The sequence below is a fragment of the Salarias fasciatus genome, chromosome 11 (genome assembly GCF_902148845.1).
Source record: "Salarias fasciatus chromosome 11, fSalaFa1.1, whole genome shotgun sequence".
Taxonomy (NCBI): domain Eukaryota; kingdom Metazoa; phylum Chordata; class Actinopteri; order Blenniiformes; family Blenniidae; genus Salarias; species Salarias fasciatus.
The window spans coordinates 33778305-33795049 of record NC_043755.1 but is presented as its reverse complement, the minus strand read 5'-3'; the positions used below and the strand labels follow the sequence as shown (position 1 = coordinate 33795049).

The window sequence follows — 16745 nt, the reverse complement described above, 5'->3', positions numbered from 1 at the left end:
ACACACCACACACTCACATAAACTAGACCAGACACACACCACACACTCCTCAATGTCAAAACAATCTTAACCTTAACTTATCGTGTGCAATCATCCATCATCCATTCAGCTCTGTGACACTCCTGTGTGTATACTGTTTTCTGTTTCTGATATTTTTCTATTATATTGTACATATATGTCTGTCTTAGATTATATTTAAATTATATTTAATATTTTGTGAGTTATATCTGTTATTTATTTGATTATATCTGTCAGATTTCTATGTAAATTATACTTAATTTACATCTGTTATTATTATAGTGTTCATACTGTATGTGTCGGTCCTATATTTAATTTATATCTGTTATTTATTTAATTATGTCTGTCTTAGATTTAGAACCTTAAAATTCATTCTGAAGTGGACAGGGAGCCAATGCAGTGACTTTAAACTGGTGTAATGTGGCCCCGCCCCCTGGTCCTATCAGGACTTTAAACTGGTGTAATGTGGCCCGCCCCCTGGTCCTATTAGGACTTCAAACTGGTGTAATGTGGCCCCCCCCCTGGTCCTATAAGGACTTTAAACTGGAGTAATGTGGCCCCGCCCCCTGGTCCTATCAGGACTTTAAACTGGTGTAATGTGGCCCCGCCCCCTTATCCTATCAGGACTTCAGACTGGAGTAATGTGGCCCCGCCCCCTGGTCCTATCAGGACTTTAAACTGGTGTAATGTGGCCCCGCCCCTTATCCTATCAGGACTTCAGACTGGAGTAATGTGGCCCCGCCTCCTGGTCCTATCAGGACTTCAGACTGGAGTAATGTGGCCCCGCCCCCTGGTCCTATCAGGACTTCAGACTGGCGTAATGTGGCCCCGCCCCCTGGTCCTCGTCGGCCCGTGCACTGCCGAGTTTCATAGTAACTGAAGATTCGAAACTGTTTGTGGGAAGGCCAGAGAGCAAGGCATTACAGCAGTCTGACCAACAGGAGATAAAAGCTGCATTAGCGCCTCTGTACTGGCCTGGGAGAGAAACGGGCGATTCTGGCTTTATTTTTAATGATAAAAAACAATTTTTGTGAGCAAGACACAGAGCCGATAAGAGATCATTTTTTAAAATGTCAGCCTCAAAATAAATGTTTACATCAAAAGCAGCTCTGCCGGTCATCTCTGCAACACTCCGCAGGAGCAGCCACGATCTCATCTTCCACGCTCACATGTAGTGAGCGCTGCGACGGCCAAAGACGCCAGAGGGTGAAATTTCAACTTTAATTCCGTGGGTCTTTTGAATTTTGCCTCATCATTTTTTGTTCTGAGGATGGCTTCTCGGTCTCCCTGTGACGGGATTTGGGCCCTCGGCCCTCGCAGCAGATGATAAACTGTTCGTAACCTTTTGAGCTTTTATCTTTTGAAAGTTGCTCTGCTATGCGCTGAGAACCGACGTTCTCTGAAATTATTGCACCGTGCGGGGACTTTCGGATGTACGACCTCATTTGGAGAACTGAAAAAACGTTGGTTTCCAAATGATGCTGTGCACACAATACACCATGGTGTCTCCCTGCATGGAATACACCAAAGGCCTCTACATACGCCAAGCGAAGCCGGACAAAGTTGGGCTGGTTGACATCAGCCAACAGCCGAACAAAGTTCGCCTGACATTTCATACTCCAGGGGCCACACCCCCTCTGAGGCCCACACCCCCTCACTGCAGCCTCCGCTTCGCCACATGTTTCCAACAACAACACAGAGAGACGTGTAACAACGGCGTTTTGAGTGGAAGAAACGATGGAGGATTAGTTATTGAGGCTTTGCCTTTAAAGGGGAACGGTCGTTTTTACAATCTGGACCTTATTTCACATTCGTCACAACACATTTACTCACCCGTTTGACTTTTGTGTGATTTGCAGTTGGTTCGGAGATAATTAGATGCTCCCATATCCATATAACAGCAGCGGGCGGGGCGCCGACATGCAGCCGTTACAGACGCTCTTTTCTCTTATGTTTGTTGTGGGGTGGTAGATACATGTAAATTTATTAAGTCAGCATCACTTAGCGCTACTGGGAAGTCTGTAAACCGGCTAGATTGAGCAACTCTCCGGGAGCGCTGAAGCGATGATGTCATCACACTGCGCCGTGGCGCACATTCATTCTGTTTGTTTACATGGAAGTAGCGTCTCTGCTCTGCGGTCAGACCACGGCATCTCCATCGGCTTTTTTAGGCAGTCAGAGTTTATTTTCAGCTGGTTGTAACTTTGGTACAATGGTTCCAGTGTGCATACATCCTGCTGTGAAAGTGAAATGACCAGCTGGACGTCACTGAGCTCACAGGCTCCCACTGCGTGACCGGGATTTATTGAAGCTATGGCTAATAGCGCTCAACACGGACCCCAGCATCACAGTTCCAACTTTACCACATTTGGATTATCGGGTGTGTAGTGCCCACTTCACATCGAGGACTTCTTCCCAGTTCAGGAATGAAATGAAGGCCAGAAGATCCAGAGAATGAACCTCAAAAGAAGCCATCCAGCGGCTGCAGGAGGAGGACAGGTCGAGGTAACGTGATGCTAACGCTATTCATTTTTTTCACTCCACATCTGTATTATACCAAGACCAGCTGAACCCTAATCTGAAGGATCGGTATCACCAAAACATTGATGAGATTGGCAGAGTAGATGGACAACTTTTAAAGCTCCCATATTATGCTATTTGTCAGTCACGTCATATCGGTCTCAGAAGCCCAAAAACATAGTATTAAGTTTGTTCTCCCTAAATTCATCCTATGTTTGGAGTTTCAGCGGTCTAAAAACTAATATCTAAACATATTATTGTTACAAAACCATTGTAAAGTGAATTTTGCATAATATGGGAGCTTTAAGATTGTTGGTGCTTTTAGAGCAAGAAATGAATTCTGACACAAGAAGTAACCACTTAAAGCGATCAGATAGGAACATTCAGCAGCACATGCATGCATCTGAGAGTGAGCGGCTGGGATCAGACCTGACTGCGGCTGGTTGCGGAGGCGGTGGGATCTGGTCAGGGAGACTCTCCGGTGGGCCAGCTCACAGTCGTCACACAGAGATCCGTTACAGTCCAGGCACCAGAACTTGGACAGCGAGGTGTCGCAGTTACTGCAGAGCTGAGGAGACAAACATGTCCATCATGACCAAAGGCCTCCAAACACGGGTTGTCAAACGTTCTGCACTCAGGAGGAATGAGGCGACGTCTTCGGCGCACATGAGCTGTTTCAGCCAGCACTAACGCCGACTGGAACGAAACATTTCCATGCCATAGAAAAAAACGAGGTTGATAAAACATTCACAGTTTCTCTTCCTCAATCCCATCCAACACCTGTGGGCTGATCTGAGGAGGGCTATGCTCAGGAGATCCTCGTAGTCTGTCACATTTGGAGCAGTTTTGCAAAGAAGAGGGGGAAATATCGCCACGTCAAGACGCTCCACGCTGACAGGCTTCTACCCGAAACACTGAGTGCAGGAATGAAAGCCAAAGCCAAAAAGCCAAATCCCTGCTGCAGCAAGGATTAGTTTAGAGGTGTGGATATTTATGCAACCAGGTTTTTTCAGCCTTTCTATTTTTTATTTTTCCCTTTTAAAGGTTTCATTTTTTCCCCCAATTCCATTGTACAGGTGTATAGGTCACATTTAAGGTGGATAAAGTTGTGAAACTGTTTGTCTTGCTGTCATTTTTTTACATCACGTAAACCTGGCATTTCAACGGGGGAGTGTAGACTTTTTATATCCACTGCATTTTGTCTGTTTCGGAATTCCTCCATCTCTCTGTTTGAGTACTGCATGTTTCAGCTTCCTGTTCCAAACAAACAGGTTGTTCAGTCCTGATTCACCGGCAGAGGAGGTGTGTGTCACGATGGCAGCTTGACGCACAATAGCTGTGAATGCTTTTTTAAACAATACAGCCGGACGTTCTTCATAAATATATACAAGTGGTTCTGCGTGAGCTTAGTTTTGTCAGAGAATGAGCTTATTAACTGAGTGACATCTCCCACTGCTACATTAGTTTAGCTGGAGCTAAACCACATTAAAACTGAACAAAAGTCGAACAGGATATTCCAGAAAAAGGACAATATAGGTTTAAAATCCACAGTGATCAGGTTATTGACCAGTACTGAGGAGTGCCGACTGAGTAAAGTGATTCAAATCAAATCACCCAGAATATCTTCACTGAAGTCCATCATGAAGTGTGTCTGAGTGGAACTGGGCGAGCTGCTCGGTGTTTATTTGTGGTTGGGCGGTAAATCAGCGTGGACGGGGAGTTCCCAGGACAGCTGCTGCGATAGCCTTGAACACGGTCACTGAAAACCCTGGAGGAGTGAAACTCCCAGAAATACCAGGCGGTGCCTGGAAGGACGCAGGAGTCTGATTATCACGAGAGCCGAGAGAAGGTCGAATTCTCATGAGTGACATTTAAAGTACATTAAAAAAAAAAAGAAGAAATCTGCATTGATCAGACAAGCATTCGTGGATCATATTCACAGCAGTGAGTGATCGGTGCAGATAAAGCTCAATTTGCACATTCAGGATATTTTACAAATGTTGATTTCTTCCACACATTTCATCATCATGTCAAAGAGGCCAGAAAGAAAACTACACTTTGGTCAGGAATCGAACCCTGATCCTCCCCGAGTCACTTTAACACGGCCTTGTAGAGGACTGGTAAACTCAACACACACGCCAAAAAGTAAAACTTAAGCTGAGGAAAGTCACACACACACACACACACACACACACACTTCAGACGAGCGGCGCCCACAGTCAGTCCTCCTGGGCCGGTGTTCTGGACGAACTGGTGTCCCTGCTAACTGGTGACCGAGAGAAACCTGGAGCGGCATCGGCAGCGTCCACTGTGACGAGCAGCAACAACGAACGCTAAGAGAGTAACTAGGGAAGCAAAGTTTATTTCTCGAGTGCTTTTCTCAGATAAAATCAAAGTGCTGTCCAAAGGTACAAAGACGAAGATTTTACCCATCGTGCTTTTCACTGGCGAGGTATTCGACTAAAACCTTCTCACAATAAATGTCTTCACGTTCTTTTTAAAGGACTCCACAGACCTGGCCGTACATCTACTGATGAATCATGTGACAGCCGTCCGATTCTCTGCTCTTTCAGTGATCACAAAGGATTCAATAAGTAACATTCCTCATAACGCTGCCGCCCCCGTCCAATCAGAGAGCGCTGCCTGGGTTGCCAGTTTCTGAGAGTCTACTTGATTTTGGACAGTTATGAGGAGACAAGCCGGCGGTTTGTCTTACCTGCTGACTCAGGTGGAGTTCGGGGTCTGTGGACGTCATCTCCTACGAGACAGAAGACAACACGTTCAAACACAGACTGTAAACATCAGTGCTGTCAATCCGGCACATTTTTTTTAAAAAAACTACATCGCAGACCCAACTAATCGCGATTATCGCACAATCTGTGAGCCTGTAATCAGCACACAAAATCACCCATTTAACCCATACATTGGTTTATTTCAGCGTGCAGGGAGAGCAGAGCACGTGTTTCACTCCTGCACAATTCTTCTGTAACTCGCTCCTGCGCAGCAGCTTAACATTAGCAACAGGAAGTGGAAATGACGAAGATGGCAGCTGGTCTGCCTTTCAAAATAATGGCATCGTTAAAAAAAAATAGATCCTAACACGTTGAAATGCAACCATTAACACGTTCATCTTACCAGCACGAGTAAAACAGAACACAGAAAGGCGTCATGTCGGAAATGCTTTGGAAGCCATGACGACCGCCGTACGACCGAAATCCAACCACCATCCAACCCCAGCACGACCGCGGTCCAAACAACGTACAACTGCCGTCCAACTGAAGTATGACCACCATCCAACCACCGTACGACCGCCTTCCAACCGCCGTATGACCACCATCCAACCACCGTACGACCACCTTATAACCGCCGTACGACCGCCTTCCAACCGCCGTACGACCGCCATCTGAACAGTCGGGACACATCCATTTCTCTTCACGGACCTGTTTCGTCCGTTCCCCTCTCTTTAGGGCCTGTTCCCCTCGTTCCCCTCTCTTTAGGGCCTGTTCCCCTCGTTCCCCTCTCCTTAGGGCCTGTTTCCCCCTGTCCCCCTCTCTTTAGGGCCTGTTCCCCTCGTTCCCCTCTCTTTAGGGCCTGTTCCCCTCGTTCCCCTCTCTTTAGGGCCTGTTCCCCTCGTTCCCCTCTCCTTAGGGCCTGTTTCCCCCTGTCCCCCTCTCTTTAGGGCCTGTTCCCCTCGTTCCCCTCTCTTTAGGGCCTGTTTCCCCCTGTCCCCCTCTCTTTAGGGCCTGTTCCCCTCGTTCCCCTCTCTTTAGGGCCTGTTCCCCTCGTTCCCCTCTCTTTAGGGCCTGTTTCCCCCTGTCCCCCTCTCTTTAGGGCCTTTTCCCCTCGTTCCCCTCTCCTTAGGGCCTGTTTCCCCCTGTCCCCCTCTCTTTAGGGCCTGTTCCCCTCGTTCCCCTCTCTTTAGGGCCTGTTCCCCTCGTTCCCCTCTCCTTAGGGCCTGTTTCCACCTGGCATCTGACGGTTCTGACGGTGCTGCTGGCGCTGTGGGGGAGCGCCACCTTTCAGGGAGTTCAGGGATCTTGTCGGGGTGAGAAGACGTGTGGAGAGGAGGAAAAGCCAGAATAGGGGAAGGTGAGGATGAACTACATGTGGACTGCGTGAAAGACAAGAAAGCAGCCAACAGCTGAGAAATGAGAACCTGTGTGATTCTGTAAGAATTCTATCAAAATAAAACTAGGCTCCCGGCTCTGCCGCCGATCGTTCTAGGGAACGCGCAGTCGATCCGCCACAAACTTGATGAGGCAGAGGCGTGGATCACAGTCAGGTGATCAGGAACACCTGCCTGCTTGTCTTCACTGAATCCTGGCTCAACGACTCAGACCTGGATGAGGATCTGTCACTGAGCGGCTTTGGGATCCCGCTGAGACTGGATCGTAACAAGGAAGTTACTGGCAAGTCACGCGGAGGAGGAGTGTGCTGCTCCATTAACCAAAGGTACTGTGACACTGTGGTGGTGCGAGAGAAGATCTGCACACCTGACACAGAACTCGTGCATCTCTCTCCAGCCCTTTTTCTTGCCGCGCGAGTTTCAGCAGTTGTTTTTCACTACTGTGTACGTGCACCGGCGTGCAGACGCTGCAGCCGCTGCACAGCTGATCGGTGACGCCACGCACCGGCTGGATAGTATCTGCCCCGACGCCCCAAAATTTATCCTGGCTTTAATCACTGTCGTCTGAGAGATACTCTTAAGACTTATGAACAATATGTCAGCTGTGCCACAACACAGAGGAACACGACCATAGCTTTGTGCTATGGCGGTGTGAATGGAGCGTACAAGTCAATGCCGCTCCCTCCGCTTGGATCCTCGTATCATAACTGTGTTTATCTCACGCCGCGGTACGTCCCTGTGTTCAGGCGCTTGCCTGGAAAAAGCGAGGAAAAAGACTGAAATGTTGGTCTGAGGACAGCGTTTCTACTCTTCAAGCTTCATTTGAATGTACTGATTGGGACTGCTTCTTCGATTCTTCTGATGATATAACGAAATGTGTGACTCGATCTCATCTTATGTCACGTTTTGTGTGGATTCAGTTATTCCGTCAAAAAAGGTTATTTACCCAAATAACAAGCCATGGGTAACTAAAGAGCTTAAATCAGCTATCAATAAGAAGGAAGTGATTTATTGCATTGGTGACCAATGGGAGAAAAAAGAAATCTCCAGAGAAGTGAAAAAAGAGCTTAGAAAGGTCAGACTTAAAGGTTGTATAGAGGATTTTCCATGGAGAGAGAATCCAGTGACAGTTAGTCCTTTTTGAAATGCTGCCATGCGTGACCCACACCCCTCCTCCCTGCTCTCTCGGGAGGACCGCCTCCTCCTGACGCAGAAAGTAGCATGTAGCAACTTAGCATCATAGCGCTAACACATAGCTACCAACGTGTCCTTTTGAACAACACAAAACACAGTGAATATGAGTAAAACCCTGTCCCTGAGCCGTCCCTGGTCTCGGTGGATCAGAGGAGGACGGGGAGGTTTGTGTGGAGCTGCAGGACTGGAGCAGACTCGGAGCTCACAGCTGATCTGTGTGGCTGCAGCCTGCAGGCTAAACAAAGACCAGCCCCGCTCCGGATGACCCGCATCCTCACGCAAGCAGGAAAAGATCCGCGAGGATCTTTTTTTCTGGAAGCCGAACACAGCGAGTCTGTGCCGCCTGGCAGTCTGTTAACCAGGACCACTACATCCAGTCCTGAGGCGGCTCCGAGAAGCAGTGAGGCAGAAGCGTCCGGAGCTTTTGCGGGATGGCAAGTGGTGGCTGCACCGCGATGGCGCCGGCGCACCGGGCCCTGCGCGTAATGCAGTTCCTGGAGAAAAACGATGACCCTGCTGCCTCATCTGCCCTATTCGCCGGACTTAGCCCCCTGTGACTTTTTTCTCTTCCAAAGAATTAAGAAAGAGCTGAAGGGCGGAGATTTGAGGACGTCGAGGAGGTTAAACAAAAATCGAAGGACGCACTGCACGGCATCATTACGCGCGAGTTTTCAAACGCCTTTTAAAGCTGGAAAACACGGAAGCAACGGTATATTCAAATCAGCGGGGATTACTTTAAAGGCGACAGCTTTGAAAAATTGTTACAATCAAACACAATAAAAGTTATAACCACAGTCCGTTTTTTTTCCGGTACCCCCTCGTATTTATGTTGAACATGTTTTTTAAAAAATTCTGACTGACGCAATGGTTCCACTCTGGATCATTTCTGAATTCGTTCTGTATCTCGAGTAAAATGGACCGAAGACTGGACTAGAACTGAAATGTGTGCTAATATTATGAACCTGAAACGATACTATCAACATGTAATAATACTGTGATTACAAACTTGTATTTTTTTTGACAATAACATCCTTATGAACGACTTTCATCATGTCACAATGGGTCAAAACAAGGGGCGAGTGGGGGATGGAGACGGCACAATCAGAAACTGGTAGGAGAAGAAAAGCCCCTGAAAAATGGCCGAGGGGAAAACCTTTAGAAACCTGAGACAGCAGGAAGTTACGAGGACGGACTTTCCAAAAGAGACTTTTATCTTCTTTTACCTCAAGTCTCTGTTGATTACTAGTATAATTGTGGAATTAGATTTTGAAAGTGTGTGGAAAGTCCGGGTGGCGCACCTGGCCACGCCGCATGGTTTCATTTGAGCATCACACACAAAGACACCCAACGCACGCCGCCAGGTCCAAAACCTCCGAAGAAAGAAAAAAACATTTGGTTCAACCGGCGTATCGGAATGCTAAAGGAGAACCAGCGTCAGAACTGGGATCTAAACCGTCACACAGGCAACAATCACGGCTCGGTCAGTTGTTGTGGTCGAGGGCGAAAAAAGTCCTCCGTGTTTTATGACTGTAAGTTAGTTAAAGTCACCAGAAGGGAGAAAAAATGCTTTCATTAACACGAAGTGGAACGTTTAACGGGTAACGCATGAGCTGCGCCTACTGGCTGATTCAGACCACACTGGCTTTTGGTAGGAAAACACATTAAAAAAGGAGCATGTTATATTAATCAGAGAAGAAATTCTAATTTAAAAAACATTTAAAAAACTATCCATTAGGGTCAAATTAGGGAATTAAATTTTGATCCCGTCATACCGTCTCCACATTTTACCCCGGTATAAGGTATTACCGAGACTAATTAAAAACTAGAATTTGGCACTCAGAGAGCGCAGACCTCCGCCACGGCTCAAATCAGTCACCAACAACAATAAGAACACCAGATATAATAAAACAACGTTGTGATCGCGGGTGTGATCGGAGCGCAGCACAGGCAGCACAGGCCCCCCGTCGGCGGGCCTGCCCAACCATGTGAAAGACTCCCTATCTCTCAATGATAAAGAATCCTGTAAAAAACTCCTGGATCCAGACAGTGATCCGGATCATCACCAAAATTTAATGGCTTCTAAGTTAGCCCAAGACCCTCCTTTCCACAAAGTTTCATTGCAATCCGTCCATAACTTTTTCCGTAATGTTGCCAACAGACCAACCAAGCAACAAACCGACATGATTACATGACCTCCTTGGTGGAGGTAATAATACTCAAGGCTCAGACAGCATCACCAAACTGTTGGCTTGTCTCTACACCGTTTAGAAACTGAATACAAACACTAATAATGAAACAATAACAACATAATATGCTCAATATTGACAACTTTTATTCGCAACAGTGCAAAAGTGCAAATACAACAATGAAATTAACGTCAGCATCTAGAACACAAATATCAATTAAATAACAGCCTGAACAACTCTGAACATCAAAAATGGCTTTTAAAATGTGTAATACAGTCAAACATTTAAATGAACAAGATCCAGAACACTTTTGCAAATGCGCCGTGCACATATTAGATTACAGCTTGAACGACTTTGAATAACAAATACAGTTTATAAAAAAGTGAAAAAAGCAAAGAAACAACACGCACACACACACACACCACACAGTGCCAGTGTGAGCTGGGTGGGAAGTAGCAACAGGTTTACTCAAGATTTTTAGCCAGAAAACCAGCATGTTAACCTTTTCGGCTGTAACAGGGAACGTTGTGAACTTTCAACACTTCCTGCGGTGCTGAAAACCCGTTCAGATGGCGAGCTTGTGGCACAGACGCACAGGCACTTTCTGGCCACTCGCGACATCAGGGGAAAACGCCTGGCAGCGCATTCCCACCCAGCAGGGGGCCGTCGTCTCCTTGAATCACGGGCTCCGAACAGTAGGCTGTTATTTCAGCTCCGACTCGGTCCTCTGTGGTGCCGACGGGACCGGACGCTGCATCGGCTTGTTTTTGCAGGAGACTTCCCAGAGTCACCTTTCTTCGTGGGGGTTCAGGTTGCGCCTCTTCCTGCTCCACTCTCACGGCCACTGGACCTGCTGGTGCTCGCCCCTCCAAGCTCACGATCTCAGCCTGTGATTCCGCCCTGGCCTCAGCCGATGCGCTGCCATCAGTCTCATATCCTCCACCGTAACGAGGGTCCAGGAAAGTGCATTTTCGCATTAATTTGCGCACTGAATCGGACCCATACTTGGCCTTCGGGCTGGACGATATAGTCAAAAATTAAATCTCGATTTTTTTTTTTTCTTGAAATCCGATTAACAATTTTAATCGATTTTTCTCTGTGTAAAGAAACACAATTACACATTTTTCAAAAATAGGATGTTTTATTGAATGCCAAAACATCAGCATTTAACTGTGTTGGCAATATAGTTATTTACTGAAGTAGTTTTAACAAGAACACTTGCATGGGCACTGCACTGAATAAATAAAAGGAAAACTGGAGAAAAAAAACAATTTATAAAAAAAAAAAGCACATATAGATCAAATTTAAGTGGGTTCAGATCCCACACAGATCAAAGTTAAGCACCGACAAAAAGCGATTAAGGTTTCATTTTCACTTTTGTCATATTTGCGCTCTTTATTTCATTTTGTGCCTTATATCAGCCTTTTCTTTTTTATTTTTCTGATAATTCGGCCGAGTGCGTGATGGCAGAAGACGAGGAACGGACCGTGTTTCACCGTTAAAGCGCCGCGGTGTGGGATTCTCGTGGCGCCGGGAGAGATACGATGGGCGGGGAGAGCGAGCATTCTCTGTCCGCGGCTGGGACTCTTCTCTAACTCTTCTCATTTGTAAGAGAATGTTGACTAGTCTGTGCTACAGCGCCAGTCCTCCTGGTGTGGCGACTGTGTGTATTACACACGTCCGGTAAAAATGGCGGAGGGACAGAAAAAATTTAACTCGATGTTGCGATTTAATATTTTTCACATCGATTGAAAATATAAAGTCGAATTAATCGAATTAATTCGATACATCGCCCAGCCCTACTTGGCCTCCAGCTTTTTCCGAATTCCGGCTTTGATTGACTTTGTCAGCTGGAGGTCGTTTTCTGTCCCTGCTTAGCTGGAGTACGGGGAGGACAGAGGAGCTCGTCACAATGTTCTCCTGACAAAATATCGGTGAAGTCACCGCCTGGTTTCAGCGCGACGTGAACAGCTTTGAAGACATCCGAGTCCTGCCGGGTCAGGGACGGCCGCTCCGTCTGTCGTCAGACAAGACGAGTCTGACCGCCTGAGCCGGCTCCAGGAGGCGCTCCACCATTGCCAGTTTGGAGCCCCAACGGGTTGCACAGTCCTGCCGATGGATGAATTAATTAATACATAAATAAATGAATTAATGAATGAATAAACAAATGAATGAGTGAGTAAATAAAAAAATGAATAAATGAATAAATAAAGGAATAAATAAATAAGACCATGATTCTATTTTTAGTTCGCCTACGTCACAACTGTTTCAGATATTCAGATACAAATTTCTGCTTACCGTTATGAGACTGTGTTCTGGGAGTCCCATCTCCACTTGCTTCTTCTGGAGCTCTCTCTTGCGTTGCCAGCTGAGTGAAAAGGCCCCGACAATACTGCGGCACAGTCCGATGGCGCGCCGGGTTTTTTGCCTCTGGTCATGCAATGTATTCGTGACAGCCAGGCTGAGATTGTGACCGAAGCAGATCAGCCACGGCCAATGCAGGGACCTGATTGCAGCAGAAATGTTGGCGGCGTTGTCAGTGGTTATTCGGGGTGTAACGATACGCAAAAATCTCGTTTCGATACGTACCTCGGTTCTGAGGTCACGGTTCGGTTCGGTTTCGATACAGTAGGGAACAAAATGCAAAACCTAAATCTTCTTGCTGTGGTCCATGCTCCCCATGTCCGCGTGTCTGTGTCTTTGCGGCACATCACCGATGCCAACGCTCTTCTCTCCTGCTACATTTGGGCTCAGCTGTGTACGCCTTTTTTTTCTGTTTCTGAATCTCGGGGCGGTGCCGAGCGATTAGATACTTTCACTCAGGGTGCGAACTATGGGGGGCCAGCGGGGTCTCAGCCCCCCTTGATGAGACATGAGCCCCCCTGAAAACATGATTTGTGAAATTTTGGGGGGGCCCTAAATATTGGAAAAATGCTGTTTCCCCCATGTATTTCCTTTAATTTATTATTCTTGATTTAGTATGATCATGATCATGAATTATATGCAGATTTAGGCCAGTTTTAATGGATGATTTGAGCATCACTATTTCACTTTAATAAAGATGCCGACCTGCATGCAGTACTTGTCCTCACCATTGAAGCGTGGGGGCGCTATGCCTAAAGCGTCACTTAAAGCAGACATGTTCCCTCCGAGGCACGCGCACCCCCCCAATAAGTGAGCCCCCCGACAGCCGCGGTACAGTTCGCACACAGACCTTCTCCTCCTCCTGACAGAGTCTGCTCTCTCCGTCCTCCAGCTCTTCTCTGAGTTTCTTCAGACAGAGTTGCAGCCTGTTCGCTTCACAGACTCACTTTTCAAAGTCAGCGTCTGTCATGGTTTGTTTGCGGTGGCGCTCTGGCGCATGCGTGTACCGGCGCGACGTGCGCATACGTGCAACCTGGTCACAAAATCTGTCCTGCGCGCGGACGTCCGTGGACAGAAGTTCATGACATTCCGTCCCAGGGACCAATGCGCCACGCGGACATGTGCAGCCTGGACGACTGCTAGCAGCAGCAATCATGGCTGCAGGTGTAGCTGCACATGCTAGCGGCAGAACGTAAACACACGCACCATCCGGCCCGTGAGCCGGGGAAAAAATAAAACTTTGGCCCGTGAACTCACCCGTGCACAGTCCTGTACCGAACCGAACGGCCCGTACCGAAACGGTTCAATGCTAATACATGTATTGGTACAGCCCTGTGGTTATCGCTGAAAAAGTTTTTTCTCGTCAAGTTGCCAGTCCTGAAGTGCAGCTCTGAGCGCCGCCTCGAGGTTGTCCACCGTATGACTCTCAGGGAAATATGTTGTTTGGAGGCATTTGGATTCAGTTTCCACTCAGGAGTAATGGCGTGGACACGTTATAATCCGCACATTCACTACGCTGTGGAACACCAACAAATAATATTGTAGTTACGACATTGAAGCAAATACTGGGAACTACTTTTTCTTTAGAGATCACTACGCCCAGACGCCATGTTTAGTAAGTAGTTCCGTCTTAGCAATCTTCGCATAAACAACTCAATCTGGTAATTTTGCATTAATATTCCACAGCGTAGTGAATGTGTGGATTATAACGTGTCCACCAAAGTGTTTTGGGGTTGTTGGATTGTGTATTTGATGAGTTTGACGAAGGGGAACAAAAATACCGTCCACTTCCATTGTGTCCGTCCCGAAAACCTTCCCCGACTCACCTCTGAATAAACAACAGCTCGCCCTCACAAACACAGTAAGTATGCTGTTCAATGACTGAGGAATTGCGCTAAATGGGCCAATTTGCCAAAATGTTGAAGTATGGCTTTAAAGCTGAGGATGGATTTGATCAGTGATGTATAAACCAGGGCGAAAACGTCTTTGCTGATGTTAAAAGAGCCAAAGTTCCTGAGCAGGTGGAGACCCTGCTGTGCCTTCTTATAAAGACAGTCTGAGTGCTGCCAGAGGACAGGCAGCTGTCCATCTCTGTCCCCCGGTGCCTGAAGCGGAGCTCCTCCCTGAGCTGGAGGGCTGGTTCGAATAGCTGTTGCCCGCTGGCAGGCACCCGAGTGCCGCAGCAAACAAACACGTCGGACTGTGTGAAGCTATCAGGCCGTCAATGGTAAATGGACTACACTTGTACAGCGGTTTTTACCCTGCACTGACAGAGCCCAAAGCGCTTCACACTGCAGTATCACATTAACCCGTTCACACCATACTGGGTGGTGGTAAGCTGCTGCTGCAGCCACAGCTGCCCTGGGGAGACTGACGGAAGCGAGGCTGCCAGTCTGCATCATCGGCCCTCCAACCACCACCAACCATTCACTCTCACACTTCCACACTTAGGCAAGGTGGGTGAAGTGTCTTGTCCAAGGACACGAACGACAGCTTTACGCCTGCGCGGGCGGGGATCGAACCGCCAACCTTTCGGTTATAAGACGACCCGCTCTACCATCTGAGGTACTGTCTGGAGCAACGGGAATGCCTTCGAGGATGCATGATTCGGGTCACAAAATTATTCGCCAAATGTCATCATAGCGACGAATATTCAGATATTCGGGACCAGCCCTACTGAGCACAGCTGTTGAGTTTTGAGGGCGTTGAGCTCCAGTGAAGGACCAGTGTGTGAACCTCGTGCTGGGCCCGGGTCGGTGATGTGAGCCCCCGGGGCCACGTGGTCTGCATACTCCACAAGCATGGAGCTGGTCCTGAGAGCCCCGTTTTTAAAAACACTGATAAACACATGCTGTGGTCTGTCCAGCAAAAAGTCCTTCATCCACAAAATCACTGTGGGGTGAATCCGGGGGTCAGAGAGGTGGCGTGTTTACATCTTAAAAAAGCAGATGAAAAATCCATGAATAAGATCCTCGTATGTGAGCGTAGAGAGAGTCCAGCTCAGGGGTCTGCAAGCTGCGGCTCCATGAAGCCTTCACCACGTGATACCTGAATAAACATTTCACTTATATGATTCGTCACTCTTGGTTCAAAGGGATTCAGAAAAGGTTCAAGTCAAATTGGGGAAAAATAGCAAACCCACAAGAAATGGGCAAAGTATGATAGAACAGCTTAAAAAAACTGAAATGTCTCCAATTTGTAAAAAGAAAGTGAGATATGGCAGAAAAAAACATAGAAAACTGTCTAGAAAATGGCTAAAACAGCCAAAATTTCAAAACTGTCAAAAAAAAAAGCTTAAAAGAGAAAGAAAACTGTTAAAATCAGGTACAAAAATAGAACTACAGTAATGAAATGTTCACTTTTTTGAACTGTAGAAACTTCATGAATTCATCATGAGGTCTGGTTTTGTTTGTGAGTCTTCCTGAGCTGCATTCGCCTCGTTTTAAAGGTTAAATGTTCTTTATGGCTCCACAACAACGTGACTTGACGGAAAGTCACTGAAATGGCTCTTTTGGTCATAAAAGAAATGGTAAATTTCTCCACGTGAGATAAATACAGTCTAAAGTCTGACGGCTGCAGAGCCCCGGTCCAGCTGCTGGGGGCTGAGAGCCAGCCCGGCATCACCGGGACCTCTTCCTGTTCTGCAGGCGAACTGAAGTTCATCGGAGTTTATCCAGTTCGCCTTCCAGCTCAGACAACAGCTGACGACTGAAAACTGTCCGTGCCTCTGCGGAGGATGGACGGGCAGCAGATACACGAGCGTGTCCGCGGCTGCTGGGGGGGGGGGGGGGGCAGATAAGAAGCAGACCAAAACTAACGTAACATCGGCCGACACGTCCCGCTCCCGAAACTACCACGGTTCACGCTTTTACACACAGAGACAAACATGCAGAGAAAGAATTTAACTTATGTTTTGTGGAGGGAAGAAAACTTTGAGGTTCAAGAGGGAAACTTGGATGAGTTTTTTCGGGACGCGCCCCGACTCACCGCTGGTAGTTTTTGCCCCGCTTCCGGTCCGTTACCGCGCTGCCCTCACGAACGTGGGAAGAAACAAAAAAAGTCATCAAGACGCTCCTTTTCTTCTCTTCTGCTCCGATTTCCAGAGTTTTCTGCCTCCACGGACTCTTTCCTGTCTGGATTCTTTGTGCTGAAACATCACACCCGGCCGGCCACACGGGACTTCCGGTTGGATTTTCAATACAAAAGCACACCGCCAACTTTCACAAAAGGCAACAAATAGCATTTTCTGTGTGCTTCCGATTGGATTTTCAAAATAAAAAGCTTTTATGGAAGTAGAAAAAACATTAAGGGTTTTGTGTATGTTTTTTGTGTATTTG

At 47.3% G+C, this 16745-nt stretch overlaps 1 protein-coding gene across 1 annotated transcript in view; it reads right to left on the bottom strand.

Annotated features, from left to right (window-relative positions):
• Nucleotides 1-16429, bottom strand: part of LOC115397271 (E3 ubiquitin-protein ligase TRIM71-like) — a 31851-nt gene extending 15422 nt beyond the window's left edge. Inside the window, exons 1-3 of the mRNA XM_030103501.1 lie at nt 16396-16429; nt 5255-5296; nt 2968-3106 (exon numbers count right to left, since the gene is read on the bottom strand). Coding sequence (XP_029959361.1) covers nt 2968-3106; nt 5255-5293 — 178 coding nt within the window. The 5' untranslated portion in view covers nt 5294-5296; nt 16396-16429. The remainder of the gene's footprint in view (nt 1-2967; nt 3107-5254; nt 5297-16395) is intronic.
• Between the last annotated feature and the right edge of the window lie 316 nt (nt 16430-16745).